At 34.0% G+C, this 24093-nt stretch overlaps 1 protein-coding gene and 1 non-coding gene across 3 annotated transcripts; one reads left to right on the forward strand and one right to left on the reverse strand.

The window, feature by feature from the left end:
• Positions 1-3331: 3331 nt before the first annotated feature.
• On the reverse strand, positions 3332-3403 carry TRNAD-GUC (transfer RNA aspartic acid (anticodon GUC)). The gene has a single exon. It is a non-coding gene; the product is annotated as a tRNA-Asp (tRNA).
• A 1007-nt stretch (positions 3404-4410) lies between these two features.
• On the forward strand, positions 4411-23997 carry LOC149089977 (P2X purinoceptor 4-like). Of its 2 annotated transcripts, XR_016192541.1 has the most exons (12): positions 4411-4769; positions 6495-6675; positions 8608-8679; positions 8787-8868; positions 10686-10779; positions 12706-12798; positions 16472-16613; positions 17480-17610; positions 18595-18742; positions 20979-21089; positions 22262-22383; positions 23804-23997. XR_016192541.1 is itself a non-coding variant. In XM_089231696.1 (11 exons), exons 1-11 carry the CDS (start codon positions 4639-4641, stop codon positions 23849-23851), a joined length of 1233 nt encoding a protein of 410 aa, XP_089087822.1. In that variant the 5' UTR covers positions 4412-4638; the 3' UTR covers positions 23852-23997. The 2 variants fall into 2 exon arrangements, 1 of the variants encoding a protein (XP_089087822.1); XM_089231696.1 differs by lacking the exon at positions 22262-22383 and having other exon boundaries at positions 4412-4769.
• The last annotated feature ends 96 nt before the right edge of the window (positions 23998-24093 follow it).

A 24093-nucleotide genomic window follows, 5' to 3' on the forward strand; every position in this document is an offset into this window, starting at 1 on the left:
ACAGCATTCGGTAGTAGTATGTATAGTATATTCAAATTACATGACTGACTTCCAGATGTCTCTGTAAAAAAATTGTTTCTTCTTTTTCCAATGAACTAACTGCTTGCAATTTTTTTTTTGTCATGTAATGTATTTTAATTTTTGCTTTTGACTTTCATTTGCTTTTGTTATGGCTTTTGATGTTCATTTAAAAGATAAGACTTGCTGCTGTCTTTATTGCATCAACACTGACTCTGCATTAACTGCATTTTTCAGGCAAGTGTAATGTGTGATGCTTACAAGGTGTGTTCCATAAGACCTGAGAGTATAGTCATAAAACATAGGCGGAGATAGACTTGGAAGTGTGGGGGGGGGGGGCACAATGATGATGTCAATTCATCTATACATATATGCATTAGATCAGTCGACTTCACCTTTGGTATTGGGGGGGGGGGCAATGTCCCCTCATATCTCCGCCCATGTCATAAAATATCAAGAAATATGGGTTAATTTATTTTTCAAAATATCTTCCCTCAGATGATATGCAATGGTCCCTGTCATTCAATCCACTTTCCAAAGCAAGGAAGAGAAAGCTTTTTATGAAAGCTGTCATAGAGAGTGAGTGAACCCTATTCACACAGCTAAAATAATTAATTCTTCAATGGTGTTTCTCCTTCGATATCAGAGACAGCCAGAAATCACACTGTGCAATATCCAGACTGTAAGGGGATTGTGGCATGATATTAACATTACATTTACATATCACGTTTCAGCTTTGAAAAGCTTGTAACAACACATATTGTGAAAGCATGATGAACTAGAAGAAGTTTCAGTTGTGCAGGGTTCACTCTGAGGCAGCTATCAGAAAAAACCACCTCTGCTTATTTTGAAAAGTGGATTGAACAATATAGGACCATTGCATATCATCTGAGAAAAGATATTTTGAAAAAGAATCAATTGTATTTTTTTTGCTGTACCTATATTTCTCGATTTTTTATAATTTTACTCTTGTAGAACGCATCTTAGAGAACTATACTATTACAATTTTGGTATCAGTTTCTTATTGTCATGTCAGAATATCCACCAGGGAAAGCTGGAGCTTACATGCCGACCCTACAAATGACCCTGGTGAGGAGGCTGACAGTTCTTTAGCTAAGGGAACCCTGGAATTAAATCTTAATTTTTTAGGGCAAAGCGGTGCTGCATTTCTTACCAAGAAAAATGTTTGTGACTATACTTCCTGGTTTTAAAGGGGATTTTTTTTGTGCAGAACTATTTTACCCCTCTTATATAATGACAGATAATTGGATCCACAAAGCAGCACTGATTGATAAGCCCTATCATTGCTTACACTTATCCTGTAAAGATTATGCATAACAAAGAAATTTTTATTTAAAAAAAAATTCATTTTAAATTCGTTTCTGGTGCTCCAGAATTCTTTTGTCTTTATTTGATCAGTCCGGAAAAATTAATATTTGAGAGCATCAAAATGCACACATACTTGCCTTGTTATAGAGTATATTGTTTCTGGTATTACTGTCCCTGGCCTTGACTGTTCCCTCAAGTTTTCTCAACAATTTTGTTGTCAGACTAGCTCAAAAGCGTGATGGCATGTGAATTTTTACTATTGGAAATTTAAAAAAAAAATTGGTGTCTGACCCAAGTTCTCAAGCTGCTACCCCTTCTAACCTACCTCCTGGGTGCACCACATAGGCGGAGATAAATGTGAAAGTCGGAGGGGGGGGGGCGGCACGACGCATATACATTAGATCAGTAGGCTTCAGTTCTGACACTGGGGGCATATTGCCCTCCCCCGTATCTCCGAACATGGTACTCCATTGTTTAAGTCGCCCTTGATATTCACAAGAAATGGTTCAAATGGGCCATTTCAAGCTAAAATTACGTTTTTAATTTTTTTTTATATTTTATTGCAGTGAAACAGGGCTTGACAAATCCCAAGTGCCAGGTCGATTGAGAAATTGATAATAGCGCCCAATTCATTTTATGTATAATTATTTTATGTAACGGAATTGAAGTCTGCAGACAGCACAGTTATCAGTCTACTATCTTGGTAAAAGGGGTCTCGTCTCTAAAGGGACTAAGTCTGAGAATACACTATTTTTGACTGATTTTGTCAGTGAAAAACATTTTTGGTGCCTATGAATTTTTGCTGGAGCACATTTTTTTTTGTATCTGACAAGTCCTCTTATTAAATATAGCTTATAGCAGTGATGGTCCAGTGAATCGCGACCCTCTTTCGAACATTTTTTTGACTATTTTTCTTTGAAGAATCCTCATAATGATTTTATGAAAGCATAGCTTGCAATGATAGTCACAGTTGTACTTGAACGGTTGCATATTTTTTCCCTGTAAAATAGAATGCAGGTTAATTTTTATTAAATTTGGCAACGTACGGGAAGATGGCAGGTGCGTCGGAATGTGTTCTCAACCATGAGGTGCTTGACCTGAGATTCAAGGAGAAATTTTGAATTATGAGTGAATTCGGGGGTTGCTCCGGCCATTGGAAGGGGGAAAACGGTAGGGTCTCGCACTATAAATCTGTCTTACCTAAGGCGTACAGTTGTGGGGGGCTCTCTATTCATACATCCTAGATACACGTATCTAGGAGGTAATGTTCGAACCCAATATTTCTGTAGGTATTATGGAAACGGTGATAAATATTGCGAGGGCCCCCTCCGGTCCATAGCTCCCACATCCTGGAACAGGGCCTGTAGACAAAGATCTTTGGCGGGGCCCCCCAACCAGACTTTTCATAGGCCCTTCTATAATGCATTTTTAGCATTAAAAAACACAATAATGGCAATCGATCCGAGGCTGGAGACCTATCAGCCCGCCCTTGGGGAGGGGGCATGCCCTGATCGATAGGTTCTCGGCAAAATGATTCGTGTAACGCGATTAAACCACGTTTGAAATGGTTGAGCAGATGAGAAAATGAAATCTCTACGATCACGGGCGTATTACGTCCAAACATCAGTGGAATGTGTTTGCTTTCCCTTCTCTTCACCATCGCTAAACCTTTATAGTAACCCTATCAACAATTGTATAGTTGATTTTTTTCTTCTTTCCCTCCTTTCTATACTCCCCCCCCCCCCGGATCCTGTTAATTTTTTTTCTCACACATAACGTATTTCTACTACACCTACATGTAAGGGGGGGGGGGAAAGATAACTCTTCCCTTAGAAAAAGAAGGGAGGCCCAAGGTTTTTTTACCAGATTTATCGCCGCCTTGAAGAGTCGATTTCTTGCCAAAAGATTCTACGTGAAGTGGTTTAGCGGTTTCCAAGTCGATACTTATTCAGAGAGAGATAGGAAAAAAAAAGATATAAAATTACTCCCCGGCGGGGAATCGAACCCCGGTCTCCCGCGTGACAGGCGGGGATACTCACCACTATACTACCGAGGACGGTCAAAATCGTCCAATATAGTGATCAGCTGTAACCTTACATATTTATATTTGATCATATTTTTTAAAGAAAGTTTAATCTCGTGTAAAAAGAAAAATTCACGATGCAATAATTTCTTTCGTTTTTGAATGCAGAATTTCATATCGAGATTTGTTCCATATCAAACGTAGGAATTCAAAGCGCTTGTGGTGCCATCTTTTGGGGATGGTGGTAAGCAATTATAATTGTGACAGTAATTATTGTTGAAATAAATCTGATCGCATTGCTAAAAAGATTATTATTTTTTTGCAAAAAGAGTTTGATAAAAGATCTTTTAAAAAACTTGAAAAGAAAAACAACCAACAAGCTTATGATTATTAATTTTCGGTAAATTTGGCAGGGTCTCGCACTAAATCTGGGTCTTATTAGGCATATAGTTTTTTGTGGGGCTCTCAAATCATACATCCTAGACATTTTATAGTCTTTAATGCTGGGAAAAAGAAACGATCTTTTGAGAGAGAGAGAAAAGAAACTTAGCCCAGGATTATACATTATAAAAGTTCTTTTATAAAAACTTGAAAAATGAAACAAATAAGCTCATCAGTTACCGATTCGCTCATTAGTTGCAAGTTTCAAGAAAGAACATTTATCAAACTTTTATAGCATAATCCGGGCTTGACACTGATAATAAGATGATTGAAAATTCTTTCCGTCGAAAAGGAAGTGGGATATTGTTTCGGGAAAAATGGGGGACTGACACACTTGGCGGTGGTGGGTGTTTTGGTGCTTATATAACAGTTGGGTTGGCGCTAAAAATATGATTGCAGATGTTTTGGTTTTTTCTTTGGGTAGCAGCGTAAATTTTTTAGTGAAGTTATATTGTAATTTTTCTTTTTTAAATTTTTGATCGCGTGAGACTGACCTTCTTTTTAAACCAATCAACACAAGTTGCATTCCCCCCCCCTTCCCCACCACCACCGTCTTTTTGTTTATATTGTTGATCAAAACTTGGTCACGGTCGTCATGATTTACACTGATCATCTGAGTATGAATGGGTGTATTGAAATCTGATAACTTAACAAACACCCTGTTACTGGGTGAATTTTTTATCTTTGAAAATGTGTTGCCAATAGCGATTTCTTGGTGATCGACCCTTTTTTCAATCGTCGCTATTAGCGGTGCATCAAATTGGCTATTGCTGATAATTAAATGTGATTTTTTTTTAAATACTTATTTACAATAAATAGTAATAATAATGCCGAATTGTAGAGATTGCATGAGTGGGCTCTTCTCTTACGAGACACCGAAAATCGTGACCATACGGAGTGTCGCGATCGGGGTCACCAGCCGGTTAGTTCAGTTGATTGTAATTGGATACATCATCGGGTGAGTCGTTTTAGTTTGAATGCAATGTATATTATATTACAGTACTATAGGATGAATCGGTGATTATCCTTAATCGTCGGCTATTATGCGTAATCACCAATAGTATCGGTGAGTTTGACAAATTTTGCTGCATTTATCACTTACAGGTGATTATGCATGATTCCTGAATGAAGTTGGTTAATATCAATATCCCCCCCCCACACACACACACACATCCTGAAGCAGGGACCCTAGGCTGGGTTCTTTAGCGCCATCCTCCAAACCAGGCTTTTCACTGGCTTTTTTTATAGTGGATTTATAACATGTAAGACAAAAAATGATGGTAATTGTCCCTGGCCCCAGGGCTGCAGCCCTGTCCGTCCCACCCTTGTTGGGGGGGGGGGGCATGAGAATCAGTGGTGTTGGCACCAGGGATGCTGTGGATACTCTGCAGGCATGGATCCAAGACGATGTGTCGGGAGGTGAGAATTGCATGAGTTCTTTGGATCGTTCCATATTGTATGTACACAGATCCGGCTCTTTGGAGGGTTGATTATTCGTGTGGCTCTTCCCACCACTGTTATTTGCACCTGAGCAAATATCTTTAGCTGCGAGTGATGCCAAAGCAGACATCTTCAGTAGCAAATGAAGCAGAGGCATGCATCTTCATCTGGAATTCATGGATCAGAGGTGTTAAAGTTATCTTCAGCTGTTAATGGAGCCGAGACAGATATCCTGGGCTGTGAATATATAGCGGAGGCAACTTCAAATGGGGAGAAGGCAGGTAGAGCTGAGGTGATGTGCTAGAGAAGTGACATTATGTAGGTGCATTGGATCATCCCTTATTTTATGGGATAGACAAATTCCCCCCCCCCCCCCCCCGGGTCTGTGCTTGGCACCCACTCTGTAATAAGTAACATGGGTCTATCACCCCACAATTCAGAAATTAAAATTTCCAAATTCCTTAATAAAATCAGCACCCACTCAGAGTCAGGTGTGCTTGAGCATCCCACAGTAATTTGCAGCATTGGTCAGAGCAATCAGAGGTTCGGAAAAATCAAATGCTCCTGAACACAAAGATTTCTTTTAAAATTATTAAATGGGAAGAAACTCATTGACCCACCCAGAAATGGCCCTAATGCTTCAAGCAGGTATGGGGACCTCAGGATGAAATCTGCTACTATAATTTCCTAGAGTAAATATGCTCATATTTCCAGCAAGGGCCCCATAATATTACTTTAGTTGAAGCTATTAAAGCTGGTGTTGACTTGGTCCAGTGGCATTGAAGCTGGCGGTACAGTGGGTCTGGACCATTTTAAGTGCAACATCGCCCCCTTTCCCAAGAAAGTTTTTTCCCCTGATACCTTCCTGTGTTGGCACCCATATCCTGCCTCAGAGTTCCTAGGCTTTTGTAGTGCTACTAGTCATAGTTCCTCTAGTGCCTTTTGAATTAAAAGTGAATATTGTCCCAGTTCCCCAGACTGGAGCCCTATCCTTGTCTTGTGGAGGGGGGGGGGGAAATGTCCTCTTTGCCAGACTAGAAATTTCCACCTAGCAATTTACATACTTATTCTCTAGCATTGTAACCAAATTTCATTACTCATTATCACGAGGCCCTATCATGATAATATATATGCAGTATTTGAATACTGAATAGTTTTCACTTGTTTGTGAATAAAATTCTGTATCATCAGGAAAGTTTGTTATTGTATATATTTATATATTTTTTTTCCCCTCTTTCCACAGCTACGTTATTGTTTACCAGAAAGGCTATCAAGAATTCTCTGAGGTTGAAGGTTCTGCTGTTATGAAAATGAAAGGGACAGTGTTCACTAATTTCTCAGATGAAGAATTCGATCCAAATATTACTGACACACATTTATACCGAAGGATTTGGGATGTAGCGGATTATGTAGTCCCACCTACTGTAAGTCCTATGCATGCATGCACATGTAAACACAGGGCTTGAGAAATGGGGGGGGGGGGATCTAGGCATCAAACAAATATTTTAGGAACCATGTATATTTTTTCTCATGTGAGCTAGTAATCACTCATGGAAAATTATAGGCAGCAATACCAATTGAAGGGTTCGACCGAATAACAGTCTATGTGGTTTTTTTAAAACTTTAATGAGTAATTGCAGAGTTAATGAAACACTTTTTTTGCCTGGATTTCAGCTGGGTAAAGTGGCATAGTATCTTTTGGTTTCTGCAGGAACTCGCTTAACCCTAGAATACTAACTAAAATAAAAGATAAAAACTTCGTGTTAACTGCCTATATGTCCATGTTTCAGAGACGTAGAGTTAGTATTCTAAGGTTAAGAAACATAACGAAAGCTACATGGAACGTTATTCAATCAGAAACCTGATTTTACAAGAAAATGTAACATAGACCCTTATTCGGCCAAACCCTTCAACTTTTCAGTTGCCATGGCAATCTGATGGCTCAGATTTATCAAGCCTGTATAAACAGACTCGTATTTCAGGGTTCAACAAATCCCAGTGTTAGTTAGCAACAACAACCAGGAAACTGGTGTTGGTGCCCAAAATTTTCTATATGTGATTACTATGACTAGGATTTTTATGCTCTAAAAGCTTCTAAAAAATGCTCTATAAAAAATGCATTTATGCTTTTGAGAAACTGTAAATATACTCTATAAAACGAAACATTTGTCCTAACAATTTTTTTATTTTTATCTCAAATGACATTATTTCTAGAAAAATAATATGAAAATGAGAATTGTTGATGCAGTCTAAACTATTTCGACCAATTACTTGTTGTATGAACAAAAATTCTTTGTTTTACTGACCAAGGTTATCAAGCCAGAATTTCGCTTTCGAGTAAGTTTACCCCCTTCCCCACAAATTCAAAATTAATGTGCTGCCATCTGTAGGTAAAAATACTTAGCCAAGTACTGTGTTTAGTTTTAGAAAAGCTTTGCACAAAATTTGAAAAAAAAAAAAAAATGCTTAAATAATTCTTTTTATTTGATAAAAACTCTCAAAATTTCTCACAAAACACTAGAAAATTTCCCCCGTTTACCAATTTTTTCCACGAGATTTTACCCAACATCACAGACACCGATTAAGAATGATAATCTATTTACAACCACACACCAATGTCGTATTTGTATGTTTTAAAAATTCAGTGTCATTGATGCTTGGTTGAAAAACCTGAACTTAAGGACCTTTCACCAATCAGCAACGACGTTCCATTTTTAGCGCATAAAAATCCTAGCCCTAATAGCTCTCATCAGAGGCGGGAACCGAAAAACCAGTCTGAAGCAGGATTGAAATAGTGAGAAAAAAATGTACTTTTTATCGAAAATTATGAAATATGCTTTAAAACTTTGAAAATATGCTCTATCACAAAATAGCAAAATATGCAAAGACAAAAATCCGAGCCCTAGTGATTACAGTAGGGAAAAACTCTTTTTGCAGACATCGGTGGGACAATAAAATTCCTACATAAAATAGGGGGGGGGGCGTTAATCAGGGATTCAAAAAGCATACTTTTATTATACATGGGGAAGTTATTATTTTGGAAATTATTGTTATTATTTGGTGGTAAAAAAGAAGGGTGTCCCATAAGAGGGGGTTTTACTGTACTAAATTTGAGTCTAAGTGCAACAGTAAACTTTTGGAAGGTATGTCTGGACATTTCCCCAACATGGAAAGTTCCAGAAAAGTTGGAACAAAAATATTTCTCTTAAGGAAAAATTTCGGCTCCTAAGAGCTGGCGTCTTTTAATTATTTTTTTTCAATTTGTCAAGCTCTGGTCTATTTTGTCCACATGCATAGATATTATACATTATTATTATATGCACGTATTATTATGTTTATCCGTAATGTACTTTCAGGAGAGTAATTCCATATTTGTAGCCACCAACATTCTCATCACTTCAAATCAAACCATGGGTGTATGCGCCGAGGTACAATTTAAAATTTGGGATCTTGCTTCGTGATCATTATTCAATAAATGATGATGATTTTCAGTGAAACTTTTGCTGTCAATAATGATTTATTTAATATTCCTCAGGACATCACAGTTAAGGGTGCTGCTTGTGATCCTAATGATAATAATGCTTGTGTTGAAGGAGACAGTCTTCCTGGAGGAAATGGTTATTATATGATTATTTCATTGAATCATTTTCCTGATTTTTTATTTATGTGTGGATTGAAAATTACCACTTCTGTAAAATTACCACTTCAAACGCATAAAACTTGAAAAAAAGCAGTTTGTTTAAAAAGCTCTGGGACTATCCACAGGCACGAAGTTATTGGAAATATAGCAATACTTTGGCTAATAAAGATAATTTGTTCAGGAATCATCTTCATTATCTGAAATATTCATAAGCTGTAACGTGATTTCCCATGGGTGTCTATTAAAAATAATTTTTCTTTCCAAAAATTTAAAGTGCCAAAATTTAAAGACATTAACTGAATTTTTCATTGTACAAGAAATGGTTAAAAAAGTTACAGAAAGAGAAGTGAAGGTACATTTGGAAAAGGATTTCAAGGTGGACATGAATTAATCAGGCTCAAACAACATAATTCTGGTGACGATTGGAGCGAAAAGTCAGTTCACAATACAGCTGTGTTAGGTTAGTGTATGTATCCATATCAACAAAAATGTTCATTATTCAGACTTTGGCTGGCCATTTTGCGAAGTAGCCGGATATCCCTGGCCAAACCTCAATGTGCTGATGTAATATGGCCCAGTAGGAACCAAATCTATTTTTTATTAAATCGCCAACGTCGTATTTTTTGGTTTAGCCCCATGTGGGACAAAAGGGAAAAAAGTGAAATTTGAGAGGAAAAAGGTATAAAAATAATTATGTATACATATATAGCTTTCTCTGCCAAATTTTTAGAAAAAAAAATGATTACGACATCATGACTGGTTTGATGGGTTGCCATAACATGGGCATAATTATCACAAAAATACACCAACTTGACGATGATCTTGAATCATGCCTTTTGTTATCAGACTTTGGCCAGGGATTACCGGCCACTTCAATATTTAATGCAATTTGCCAATTCGCGAAGTAGCTGCCCTTTTCACAAATTGACCAGCTTCAGGTTTTAGTAGTGACATATATATGAAATATCGTTGCTTGTTATTTTCACATAAATTAATAAATTTCTGGATACACCCATTCTATTGGCATACATGGGGGGGGGGGGGACATGTTCCATTAATTTAACATAGTGTGTATAATAAATGTAGTGTTGCATAGAGTGTTTTCATAACAATGTTGTGTGTCATGTATGAAATTATGGCATGATTTTTACTTAGCACTTTTTGCTGTGCTTAGATTTTTGCTTGAAGTTCCTAAGATATAAAATGTAAGGTGTATTCTTTTTGCAAATTCTTTAACAAATGAAATTAAAATGCTTGAAAAGCTTTTACTTTAGTGGAAATAGTTTATATCTTCCCCAGACGCTGAGCAGAATTAACTAACCTGATTGGCTATTATACAGAGGCACAGATAGGGAGAAAACACAGGAGGCTGAAAACGCTTGTCTGGAATTGCCTTTTGATTTGTATACACTGATTCAAGAGCATATGTAGGGTGGGGTTCATCAGGAACAGCTGTTGGGTGCACCAGTTGGTGGGTGTCACTACACTTTAGTGGTGCCAGATTTGAGGTGAAAAGGCAGAAAAACAATTAGTGGTCAAAAATTATTAGAGAAAAATATTTCTGTCTGCTCTAATAGGGGGTGTTACTCAGGAAGTATCCTTATATCCTTAGCTCCTAGGTTCTGGCACCTATGCTGTTGTATACAAAAAATTCTATTGTTTGACAAAATGAAGACTTATTCCCAAATTTTTTGCTTTTACAGAGGTGTAAAAAGTGTGTTAACAAATATGTTTATTTAAATTGGTAAGAATCTTTCATGTGCTGATTCATATGTATTATTTTTCTTGTTACAGGGGTAATGACTGGGAAATGTGTTGAATATAGAGACATTGGTTACAGTTGTGAAATTCACGCTTGGTGTCCTGTTGAAGTGGATGTACTTCCATTGCAAGTTGAATTTCATTAGTTTTATTGTGTTATGAAATAGATCGTTATGTGGTAGCAAAATGTGTGTTAAACATCTGCCAGTAATAATTTTGGTCTTCAAGTTGTATGTTATACTCGTAGAGAGAGCAATAGACCTACAACGGTATAATTATTCATTCATTACACTTCACTTACTGTGAGTTGAAAAAAACTCATAGTTTAAAAAATTGATTGCAGATAGCAGCACTACACACAACAAGCATTACACAAAAACAAACTTCACGGAAGGTTTACTATACATGCACACACATGACATTTCAACATGTACCAATTCATTATAAATTCGGCAGAGGAATATGGACGAGGTGCATGTCTGGTTTAGTAGTTGCATGTTATACTAGAACAGTTCCAATATTGAATTCATATTTCCACGCTAGAGCGAATTTATGAATAGGTTATTGGTGTATTTTTCTCATTCAGTGTTTGTGGTGTTTACAGCATTTGTAGATACTTTTTGCACTGTGTCGAGCAGTTTATATTCTAAAGGTATGTCTACACACTCACTGTACATTTTCCTTGAGTGGTTTGCTTAGTTCTCAGATATTGTGAATGGGATGATAACACAATGAAGCTTGTACTTAGGAGGATTAATTTTTTTTTTGTCAGTACACCGAAGAGCAGTTTCCTCATACTGTACCTCTGGATCTTGTATAACAGAAGACTATGTACGGAAGACATATATTAACGGAAGACTATTACGTGCCTTGCAGTCGTAACTGATTTGTATGAGGGCAAAAAAAAGAAAAAAGAAAAAGCAGTATTTAGGCAATCTATTAACCCTACAAGGAAACAGAGTACACATATGTAAATGTACCTTAAGAAAACCCATGATCAAAGAAGGCAGGTGGCTAAAAGAAATTGAAATAAATAGAGAAAACAGATTTTTAAAGTATAATAAATTTTGCGGTGTATTTATTTAGTAAATATTTCATTAGTGCATTTATTGTTTATCATGCAATTTGTAAATGAATGCCATAACTTAAATAATATCATCTTTAAGCAATTTACAGATTTTTATTAATAGAAATAATTACGGAAAGAATTTCATCTGTATGAGCATTATGTTACAAAACAGTATCTTTCTTGATATGAATATATTTTGCTTTTGTTTGTAGTTATAATATTTATATTGCTTGTTGATTTGATATTGCTCATACTTGCATTTCAATGCATAAGTTTCACAATATAAAAGAATAGCTCTTTGCTGAATTTATTTACTCTATATTTTATAGCTTTTATATAAAATTTAGATTTTTAATCTGCATTTGTAAAAGTTCCATCTATTTATGATGTGAATCAGACAGGGTCGTCTTAACAGCATGTAGGCCCCAGTGCAGTGATTTTTCTGGGGCCCCTCACCTGACTAGAATTAATTGCTTATCACTGTACATGCTTATTCTTGAGAATTGTTACCAGATCTCACACATTATCACACACGAGATTCCCCCTCCGGATCAAGTGGGTGAGCCCATGCATTAATATGGAACTGAAATCAACAGAGATGATTTGATGATCACACTGAAAGCATTCTAATGCAATCAAAATAAGTTATTCTTTTTACAATGAAAATAAGTTTACTCATCAAATCTTTGATGAGTTTATTAATTTAAAAAGTATAATATTTTCTCTCTAAATAAAGTTATCTTTAAATTTACGTCTCATAAATATTCTCACTCATAATGCTTGAGAAAGTAGAATTCACAATACTTATTTTAGTTAAAAATAATAAATGATGTATATAACACAGTGATTAACATATTAGAATAATCTTCGTATGCACTAATAAAAATAAATGAGAAAATGTGAATAAAGACTTATTTTTTGGCTAAGTTGTCAGGTTGGTTGGTGTTAAGTTTTATATGCTAAATTAATTTTTTTCTTTCCTAGGGGTAAGAAACAATCTTTGTTGGCAGCTGGAAAAAACTTCACATTGTTGATTAAAAATTTTGTGGAATTCCCGAAATTTCCAGGCAGCCATAGGTAATTGAATCATTTCAAGACAAAAATGAAGTCTCAAGAAAGAGAGCATTAAACTGTTCAACTTTCAATTTGGGTGGCAGCACTTCTCAAACACAAAACTTGTATATTCCTATATAACTCTGACATCATAAATATGTTAGGGTCACATATATAGAGGAAGACTGTTATATCTTGGCACATTATTTAAAAAAAAAATTTCTCAGTCAGTTATTACCGAAAAATTTTACTAAATTCATTTTTTTGTATCTTTATACTGTATGAAATACAGTGTGGAATTTAAATTACCTTTCTTTCTTACTGTAATAATTAAATATAGATTTATGAAAAGGCAAAAATTTTCCTGTACCTTTAAGCATGCATTGTTGTACCTTCAAACAGGGTAAAATTACAAAGATAAAAAAAAAATACAAATGTTGAGGGAAAATAATATAATAAATATTTTTTTAAATATAAAACATATATTGGAATATGAAATATCAAAATAATGACACAAATATGATTATTATTATATACAGTTGATGCTTGATTTTATGTACCTTTGATTCACGAATATGCTCTTTTTTAAAAGTTGGCCCTGTGTCCCAAACAAATTTGCATAGAGCTAATGTTAAAATTCTGCTCTGTTTTACAAACTCTTATTTCTATCAATTTTCTATTTTATGAGCTTCATTTTTCTTCCATCATTTTTTCCCCTTTTATTTTATTCTTCCAGCCACCTCCGAGTTTGATGTAATTAAAGGTAAACTTTAATTTGGACATTCTACTTGTCTTAATAATCAACCACCAAATATACAGATGTTTTGCGAACATGTGCCAGGAAGGCGGGTTTGATTGTTGGAGAGGGTGACCATGTATTGAAGATATGTTGAAATAACTTAATTCACTCTTTGTGTGCTTTATTGGATAAACTGGTGGTTTCAGAAATGATATGATTAGGGATACATAAACTTTGCAAAAAAAATTTTTTTTTAATCAGAAATTTCGCATTTATTTGAGAAAAAAATTTTTTAATCAGAAATTTCACATTTTTTCACAATAACGAATTCCAAATGAAAAATTTCACTTTCATTCACACACACACACAAAAACAACTCGAATAAATGAAACGATTCAAATCAAAAATTTTACATTTTAAAAAAAAGTATCTATTTTTTTTATTTATTTAACCTTATTTTTCAAATGCTTTTTATAGCATAATTTTCTGAAATTCAAAAAAAGTTGCATATACGATCGTGTACACTTATAACATAACCGGTGGATAAAAAATACGGTTGTGAAATCCTTAAAATTTTGCCCATTCACGTCTATGCATTTTATACAAATACAAAAACAACGCCACAACAGACAAAACGCTCAACAAGGTGGCTGATTTTATCTCTGTTATAGCATACCCTGCTTAAAACATACACTGTGGATATAACAAACCAAAAAAACGGGCTGAACCAAAAAAGTGATCCAGATATAACACTGCAAAAAAAAAAAAAGACCCCAGGAAAATATAGTCAAAAACAGCCTTTTATTTGTATACGGGTGATGTCTTAGACCTAAATTTTTTCAATAAACGAAAAAATACATGGATGGAACAGTTACACTTCCTAACCAACAGATAGCACTAAATATTATAATTGACAAACTTTAGCGTCACCTGTCGATAATAAATGTAACTATTTTGGCAATAAAATTTTGACATTTAATAAAATCCTATCTTGCTGTGCAAAACTGTATCGACTATGCTTTCCGAATTATGTAATTTTTACTTGTTTTTATAACTTTGTGATCTTTTTATTGGTGGTCTCAATTCAAGTTGAAATTGATGGAGTACTGGTGGCTAATTCAAGTGTATTATTGATTTGCGAATTCATGAACATCAGTGGGATTATTTTTTCTGTATTTTTAATTGTACAATACTGTCACCTTCAAAGGGAAAAACCATTAGCATAAACTCAAAAAAATCATTAACATTTCAAAAAATATCTGCATGTTGTTGTATATATTATCTCGTTTTCTAAATAAATTTCCAAAATTTTCAGATACCAATCAAAAACTATCTTCATGCTACATTGTATTTCAATTATGTGAGGCATAAGCTTATTTTTTCTACGACAATCTCAATAATGCATATATGTCATTGCTACGTAATCTAATTTCAACACCTTCCTTATAACATACACTTCTTGAATCATCTAGGGGCTATGTATAACTCCACTGTATTTACATCTAACACAACATCAAAGGGGAATGAGGTGATGCTTGTGGTTTCCCTTTCAAGCACGCTCACAAGTGTTGAGCGAAATTACTTTTCCACTTCAAAAAGTGTAAATTACCTAGATTTTGCGAAAAAGTAGTAAAAAAAATTAAATTTTGCATTTATCGCGGTTATTTCGTAAATACGAAATTTACGTATCCCTAGGTGTGATACATTAGGTCTCCAAGGCGAGTGTCGAACAACCTCTGTTTCAGCCCACTGTTGTTTGCCTACTTTCTCTTCACATTGTCAACAAAAAAAGAAAACATTGCGCTTGACAGCGGATGGAAAAAAAAAAAATATTTTGAAAGCTACTACATGGTGACTACTACATTGATTTAAGTAAACTTAAAATCGGTGCACGATTTTCTGTGAATAATGTTTAATTCTTCAAGTCAAGCATTAAACATTGTTATAGAGATCAAGCATAATTCATAAAGTCTAATACAGGATCGATCTTTGGAGCATACCAGGTTTGGGAGAGCACAAGGAATTTTTTCCTGAGAATTTTCTGTTACTAACCTTCAAAAAGTATTTCTAAATTAACAGAAATTGATTAAGATATCATATAAAAATATTTGATTTTGATATGTTAATTTTTTTACAAAGATATTACATTTTTTTTTACCATTTGTGGGGGGGGGGGTGGAGCACGAGCCCCTTGTGCCCCTTCCTACATATGCCTTATTTATGGTATGTAATCAAGTAAGCATGATTTTTTTACAAGAATTTTCCTTCAACTAAATTGTCTAGTTGATCAGAACACCATATGTAGCCAAGCTGAGCTCATTTTTGATCTTAGAAATCTAGGCGAAAGATTTGAGAAAGTGAAATCAATGTCAGCGACTTTAGAAAGTGAATTAAGTTGTATCATTTTGTCATTTGGAATAAAGGTTTGAGTGGCAGTTTAAATTTTTGGAAATTGGTTTGGGAAAAACAAGAGTCACTTAATACCTGCAGTCAAAAAAATCACGTGGAACAGCATTATTCATTCATAATGCACTCTGTCACAGGTGCCACTTCAGTTGATTTCAACCCACTTGGGAATTGGTTTTTTTGCCTTTAAATTGAAGCAGTTTGTTTTTTTCCAACGGACCAAGATGTTAAGAAACATTGCGCTACAGATGACATTCATTTGCAGGTTTTGGAGAATGTTTTCTAATAAGGATGAGATCACAGTCACAAAGCAAGAAATTGTTTTCTTGCTATGAAGAAGTTTCACTCTAAGAGGAAAGAACATTTTTCTATTAGACAAGCATTATGCTTGTCTAAGCTTTTTTAATTCAAAATCTCTTTGTTTGAAATATGGAAAAATTTAGATGTGTGTGTGTATATATATATAAAAATTATGAAAAATAGATCAACCATTCTTTTTTAAATTAAATTTTACAAATTATTTTTTGTGCATTGATTTTTTCTCCTCTTTAGGAGAAACATCAAAGACACCAGTAACAGCACATATCTTCAGAGCTGTCATTATGATGCAGAAAATAATCAAGAATGTCCTGTATTTGTTCTTGGTGATATCGTTTCCTGGGCTGGCGAAGATTATGAAAAAATAGCCGTCAAAGTGAGTTTTTATCTGGATAGTTATGCTTCATTTATGATGTATAAACCACAGAAAAAAATTACCACCATAGGGAGTCCCACACTGAGAGGGCACCAACTTCTCTGTGAGTATAAAAAAGCTGTGTTTGGAATCAGCAATAAATTGCAGGTCCCGGTCGAATTAGTCCCCCATTGGCAGAAAATGACATCCGTGTGGCAAAAATGATCAAATGATATGATGTATAAACATAAATTTTTAATGCTACGAGTGACATGGAATCACATATGTGACATGGAAGCCTTTTCAAGCCAGTTTAATTTACCTGCATGTGCATAAATAAGTTAACTTAGTGTGACTAAAATGTTTGAATGATCAAACAAAGACAATTTTGTTCATTCGAGATCTTTTGTTTAGCATTTGCGTATCCACAGGTCATCAGAATCAATATCAATGACAACATGGAGATGCTGTCTGCTGCTTGGTTTCCTAAATAAAAGATATACATGACTACGTTAATAAGACAGTTGATATTTTTTAAAATTTTTTGATTTGATCAATACTTAAAATATGAAAAGAAAAAAATAGAAAGCGATAAAAATGAAGTTATGATGTACACCACTCTACCAGAGCCAGAACTGAGGGGGGGGGGGGGAATCGCACCTAGGGGTAATCTTGACGGTGCAGTAAATTTTATGATTAACAAAAACTTGAAATCTTAAAAATCCCCTTCTGAAAAAAATTCTAGTTACTGTCTTGCTCTGTATCATCATATTTATACAAGTGACAAAAATTGACTTTAAAACAAAAATCTCAGCTCATTTTTCAAGAATTTATAGTAGTTATTTTTGTAATATAACATTTCATTCTTTCAACTTTTTCTATTTCAGGGTGCAGTTATTGCGATTGTGATAAATTGGGATTGCGATTTTAATATCAACTATAAATACTGCTTTCCTACGTATCGTTTCTATCGCATGGATGATGCAGATGCAAAATTGGCACCTGGCTGGAATTTCAGGTTAGTCTCAAATTACAAAAGAGAATTGCCCACCCCCCTCTTAAGGGAGATGGGGTGGGGTAATGATTTTAAAGTGTATATTTTGCCAATGTGAGTAGTGGGTATTTTGGGATGTATCTTGACTTTAGATATTGACTTTGGCATATGCAGGGTGTTCGTAAACTATTTATGAGAATTGATATTCACTACTGATGTGGCATTTCCATTCTGCCAGAGAAGCAGCACTTCTCCAATGATTGATGGTTACGCTCTGGAGAAATGTTGCTTCTCCCATGGAGCAGAACTGACATCAGAAGTGAAAACTTGTGCTTGTTGGAAGTGTTTTTAACTCTCTGACACTCTAGATTGCAACCATAGGTTCAATTATAAATATTGTTCATCTTGATGGGTACTATCATCCCTCCAATTTTTTCCTGAACAGTTTATGAACACCCTGTATACATAATATGCATATATTGGAGAAGCATTTGCAAATTGCATATTGTAGGGATGGGCACACAAGTTTGCATGTATACATGACCATTACATACATATCTAATTCTCAAGATAATGCTTATTGCATGCCCACTGAGTAAACTCTGAAACAAAAATCTGGGGTTAAGGATGTTATTTTTTGCAAAATACTTACTGAATAATTTCGACTCCATTTTAGTTTTTGTCTTTTTTTCCCTCTCTCTCAGAGTGTACTATTTTTTTTTTACATTTATGAATTTTAGTTGAATCAAATGCAATTTTTATGGAAAAAAATAGCTAGAAAGTGAATAATTTAATATATACTGACACTTATTATAGCACACTATTGTACAAGTGACAAAATTGCACAAAAGTATTCTCAAGCTCATTTCAGATTAATTCAAGCTATGAAGAAGTAAAATGAATTAACTGCTGTATCTCTTATATGCACTTAAAAGTTTACTGTGTTTGTTTCCTTCTATCAAAAGAAAAATAAATTTGAGCCTCAATGCTCTTCATATTCTTTTATAGGTATGCCCAATATTATAATGGCAACAGTCGTACATTATACAAGATGTATGGCATAAAATTTTCTATCATTGTTCAAGGAAGGGCTGGAAAATTCAGGATAATTCCACTGCTTTTAAATGTTGGTGCTGGTCTTGGTCTACTATCGATGGTAAGTTTTTTTTATTTATGTGTTTTTAAGACGAGAAAAACATTTTCATGATAACACTATAAAAACAGTTAAAATAGAAGTAAATAATATATTTGCTTTGTACATCTAAGGTGTATACAGGGAGGGGGCATAAGGTTGGGGCTGATAAAAAGTAAAATATTAAAAGAAATGTTGTTTCTTTTTGATTCAAAACTATACTTTTTGAAACTATGGAAAGTCTTTGTTATATCTAATGGATGTCTTCTAATATACAGCAGAGTCTCGACGACTATTCGACCTCTGTATCATCCAGCCTAGTTAAGGAACAATGATAACAATTCTCTGTGATAAAAATGAGAAATAATTTATTTTGCCAAAGCATTCTAAGTGTAATCAATTTGTGCAATCATTTATCAATAAACAGGAAAATAAGTTTGCATAATTTTTGTTGGAATTAAGTCTACATTAATGCTCACTACGTAAATCTCACTATAACAATGTTCTGCAAACCAAGAAAAAATTTAAGATATTTAGGGAATATCATTACACAGAGAGGCAACATTACGATCATGTGCCATCAAATTTATGCTTCTGTTGACATCTTGTCTAAATCATCATAGTTAGTACCACCACAAAATGAACTTTTGAGTACCGTATTTATACGCTGCAAAAAATTTTAAATGATTAGTAGATAAACAAAATTTGGTTGGATGTATTGTCCTGTAAAAAGGTTAATTGCAATACACTTTGGTGTATGACACAAAAGACTGTGATATTGAAAACTTCATCAACACTTTTTGCAATCATGTGGAGCTGATATTGTTAGATATTCTCGGAAGAACAAAAATGTGTGATGAGTTTAAAAATATATCAAAGGATATTTCAAGCAAAATATTAGAAAATATTGTTGCAGTTTAAAAATTTCCTAAAAAATATCGTTAGGGGCCATTCAAATATTACGTAAGCAGATATTTTTAGCCATTTTTGACCCCCTCTCCCCCCTTGTCAGAAAAAGTCAGCAAAACACTGACCCCCCCTTCCCCCCTCGTCAGCGAAATTTCGTCAGCAGCTTAGAATATTTCATATCTTCAAAAAGGGTGATTGATGACGTAAGCAAACTTCAAACCTCCCCTCCCCCTTGTCATCAAAAGTCAGCAAATCCGAACCCCCCCCTTCCCGATGCTGACGTAATACTTGAATGACCACTTATAGAGGGGTTTAGCATAGTAAAGGATATTGTTGTATTGAAGGCTATAGGCGATTTGAAAAAATACTGTTGTTGAGGGGATTATTGTTATATCAAGCATCTTTGTAGTGAGGTTTCACTGTATTTTGTTTATTTTAAAAGCATATACCTATTCATGCTGTACAGTGTACATAATTTTATGTTTCTGATAGTTAAGTTGAACATTATGAAATTTATATTGAAATGTGTACATTATTTTTATACTTGGACTTCCTTTTCCTGAATTAAATTTTTAAAACGTACAGTACAATGTATAACAAACATTTACAAAGCACTGGCCTGTACTTAGCTGTCGGAATATATGAATAAGATTGGTTTTTGAGACAAAAATAGTTTTTAATGGTATGTGAGGAGTAGAAAGTGAACATCTGTAGAACTTTAGCCTATCCAGCTTTTTTGTTATGTGGCCTTCCCCTTTGCTGGGATCATAGGCCGGATAGTCCAGAGTCTACTGTATTTTATTATCACAAAACATTAGGAAACTTCTTTTCAGTTTTATGTTATGTTTTGGCTTAATGCATGGTTGTGAAGAGAATAGGAAGACACAATGCACAAAAAATTTATTGCAAAAAAAATAATATTTATTGCAAAAAAAAATAATATTTATTGCAAAAAAAAATAATATTTATTGCAAAAAAAAATAATATTTATTGCAAAAAAAAATAATATTTATTGCAAAAAAAAATAATATTTATTAGAAATCAAACAATATATTAATAGAAGGATTATCAGAAGGTTCCAAAATATAGAACTTAACAGTTCTTTACGACCTACAATGGTTGATGAACAGCATGATTTTTGACAGTTGATTCTTTTTTTATTGAATGAGGCATACAATTTTCTTTTATGAATGTGTTTCCTTGTGTGCACACATGCTGTCTTTTTTTTATGAAACATTTATGAATGTTATTTTGTATTTCAATAATTTGAGACTGCTGTTGTTTAAATTTTTTTTTTTTGTGCAGAACAATTTATGTACATGTGAATCATTACCTGTGTATCTCATTTCAGAATGTAGTGTTGTGTGATATCATTGTTTTGTACCTGGCAAAGCGAAAACAGCTGTACAAATCTAGGAAATATGAAAGTGTTCTTGAAGCATCAGCAGAATATAGTGACATTGTAAGTAATGCAGAATGATCATATTCTTGACTGTGGTATTTTTCTCAACATCTGATTTATAATATGTCATATCATCTGATTATAATATCATAATTGCATAAATTGCTCTATGAGATGGTAGCTCTCATTGATGGTGAACGTGATTTCCTCTCCAGAGTAATTTTTTCAGATAATATCATTCCATGTGTCCAACAGAGTTAATCAACATACTTGCTGAATTCAGGGCTCAGGAAATCCCCATGAAATTTTTGAAGTGAAGAGAAACAATCCAAAATTAATGTATGTTCATTCTTTCGCATGATATGGTCATTGAGTCATTTCTAATCTGGGTAACAAAAGGAGTGCATGTAGAAGTGCATTGATTTTTTTTACAAAAACTTTGCAAGTGCTGCTTTCCTTATTCTTTACAATTTCTTGTTAAGTGTAGGATAGAAACAAGTTTTTGCCAATACGCATCTAGATGTGTGATTCAATCACACATGAAAATGATCACACATGAAAATTCAATTTTACTCTTCCAAATTTTGTTGAGAAGTGAAAATATTTCTTCAGATTTCAGGTAATTTTTGTAATAAAATTTATTTTCGACTATTATTTTTTACTCTAAAAATTTTTCATTAAAAATACCCCTCTTTTCTGTGAAAAGAGGGGTAAAAATTTTGAAGAGGAGTGAAATTACTCATCAAAATTATTTTTTTGGATAACACTAGTGGGAACTGCTCCAAAATATGGACATTTGAACTTTACATTGTATATATATATGGTATGATTGGTGTCTGAAGCCTAGTACCTTTACGAAGTAGTCAACACATTGCCCAGATTTTAGACACCTGCCACTATGTGAAGATGCTAGACTTTGGGCATGAACCCTTACATATAGTTATGAAAGAATTACAATAGAACCATAATATCTGTGGTTTCAGTTATCTGTTGTTCGAAAAATTATGTATGTGGTTGACTATCTGAATTGCTGAGTTCAGAAAGTTACCACCATTAACTCAAATACATTATGACTTGAAAGATGAATAAATTGTTTTTACAATGTAATTACAAATGTTTTCATTGCATATATAATTAAAATGTGTCTTATTTTTCTTAAATCTATCTCCAAATAATATGAATGCACTACCCTTCTCTTGTAGACCATAGTTTACTCAAAATTGCTTTTGCAGGTTATATAAGAGCTAAATTACTTCTTTAAGGCCCTGATGTGTGAATGAAGAACACTAGTGAAATCACTATACACATACCGTACTTATTTTAATTGGAGGATTATCTCGTGAATGTCATCAATGTTAGTAGTTTACATACCTAATTTTATTTCTCTTATACATTTTAATTAAAATGCTTACCCCATGTTTTTCAAATAGTGGAATATTTTTTTGAAAATCTTTTTGCGAGGTTTATAAAATTTTTCCTTGTGTTAGATTCGTCAATGCTTGTGCATCGATGCTTTATGTCCAGCAATATGAGTCACAAAAAGGGTACAGTTTGGGGGGGGGGGATCCTCAGAAGTGACGAACCAATTTCCTGCAAATATAGTTGTCCTACTTCAATAGAGGAGCAGTTTATTTACTCCTGTGTTATGATGTATGTATATTTTTCACTTGTGTACGATGTAGATGCCACTTATGAGAATCACAGTTATTGATATCGTTGGGGTATTGTTATCACTTTTGCAAAGTACGGAACAGACCAATATCCTAATATGGGAAAAAAATTTTTTTTAGTTACCAGGACTTCAGTTTATGTTACCAATTTTTTTTTGTACATTTTGAAGTTAAGTTTAACCAGACTCGTTTTTTTTTCTCTGTAAGTTATCGTTATCAGTCTGCAAGAGTATATAGTTAGCAGGTGTACTCCCTCTCCCCGGTTTTGATAAATTTTTCCATACTTGGTTCACAATGTCTTAATTGTGCCATAGTAGTCACTATGATCCATGCATATGTAGAGCTACTTCTGCAACGAATTCAGTTTTCTACAGTGAACATGAATACATGTAAGATTTTGAAACAAACAAAAAAAAGCCTTCAGTTCTCTGTCAGTTTTTTTCAGTTGTCCAGATTCACAGTTTTCACCTGAAAGGCTATCTCAAGATATCTATGGAATGTACCATACATTTTAATTCCTCACAATGGCTGATTGAAAGAAGCAGGGTTTTAGATGGAAGGGGGAAAAAATCTAGTTTCGGAATAATATGAAAATAAGACAAAAAATTGCATGATTGAACATTTTTCAACCAATTATTTTAATGGGAAAGTAAAACAGTGTTTTTTCCCATTTTCATACCCCTGTTCAACCAAATGGGACATATGATCATCATATTGGCTTTTGGGTTTCTTTCAGAATAGTTATAAATTGGTTATTGTCATCAGAAACCCTGAGCTCGATGTGATCACATCAAACAGCTTTCACTGTATATATATATAATACTTTTATTATAAGAAATGAAACAGTGTTATTTTAAAGTAAATAAGTACTAGTATATATGTAAGCAGTAGTAGTAGTAGCATTTTATTGGCAAAATTCAGCTTTGAACTGAGATTATAGATGAAATGACCTTGGTGATAATAAAATTATATATATATGATCTCTGTATCTCTTGCTCATGCCTACAGTTACATGAGCTGTTTATTAGATATATGGGTGTATTTTGTGTGGCCATAATAGCTTTTCTCTTGTACTAATTTAATTTTGCTATTATTTTTCCCTAGGAAGAGAAACAGGTTGAAAATGAACCACATGACTATCTAATTGATTGAAGATTGATGATTCTACATTGATTCCATGAATGATGATATCATCTGTGATATTTGTGTTTCAGTTATTTTTTCATATGTTTTTCACATTACACCACTTTTCAAATTGATTATTTTATACACGAATTCAATAAACTTTTTCACGTGAATTTCAGTGGACTTGAATTGATTACATCTTTGGAAACCAAACAATACTTCTTTTATTGATAAGTATAAATTCCTCGTACTAAAATCAAAACTATTTA

The sequence above is a fragment of the Pholcus phalangioides genome, unplaced genomic scaffold (genome assembly GCF_987345545.1).
Source record: "Pholcus phalangioides strain wild (caught in Gottingen) unplaced genomic scaffold, Ppha-v1.0 ptg000001l_1, whole genome shotgun sequence".
NCBI classification, from domain to species: Eukaryota; Metazoa; Arthropoda; class Arachnida; order Araneae; family Pholcidae; genus Pholcus; species Pholcus phalangioides.

Coding starts and splice junctions, on each gene's coding strand:
- LOC149089977 (XM_089231696.1), top strand. CDS start 4,639: ATGCCGAATTGTAGAGATTGCATGAGTGGGCTCTTCTCTTACGAGACA. Junction 4,770..6,494: donor GTAATTGGATACATCATCGG/GTGAGTCGTTTT, acceptor CTCTTTCCACAG/CTACGTTATTGTTTACCAGA. Junction 8,869..10,685: donor CAGTCTTCCTGGAGGAAATG/GTTATTATATGA, acceptor TTCTTGTTACAG/GGGTAATGACTGGGAAATGT.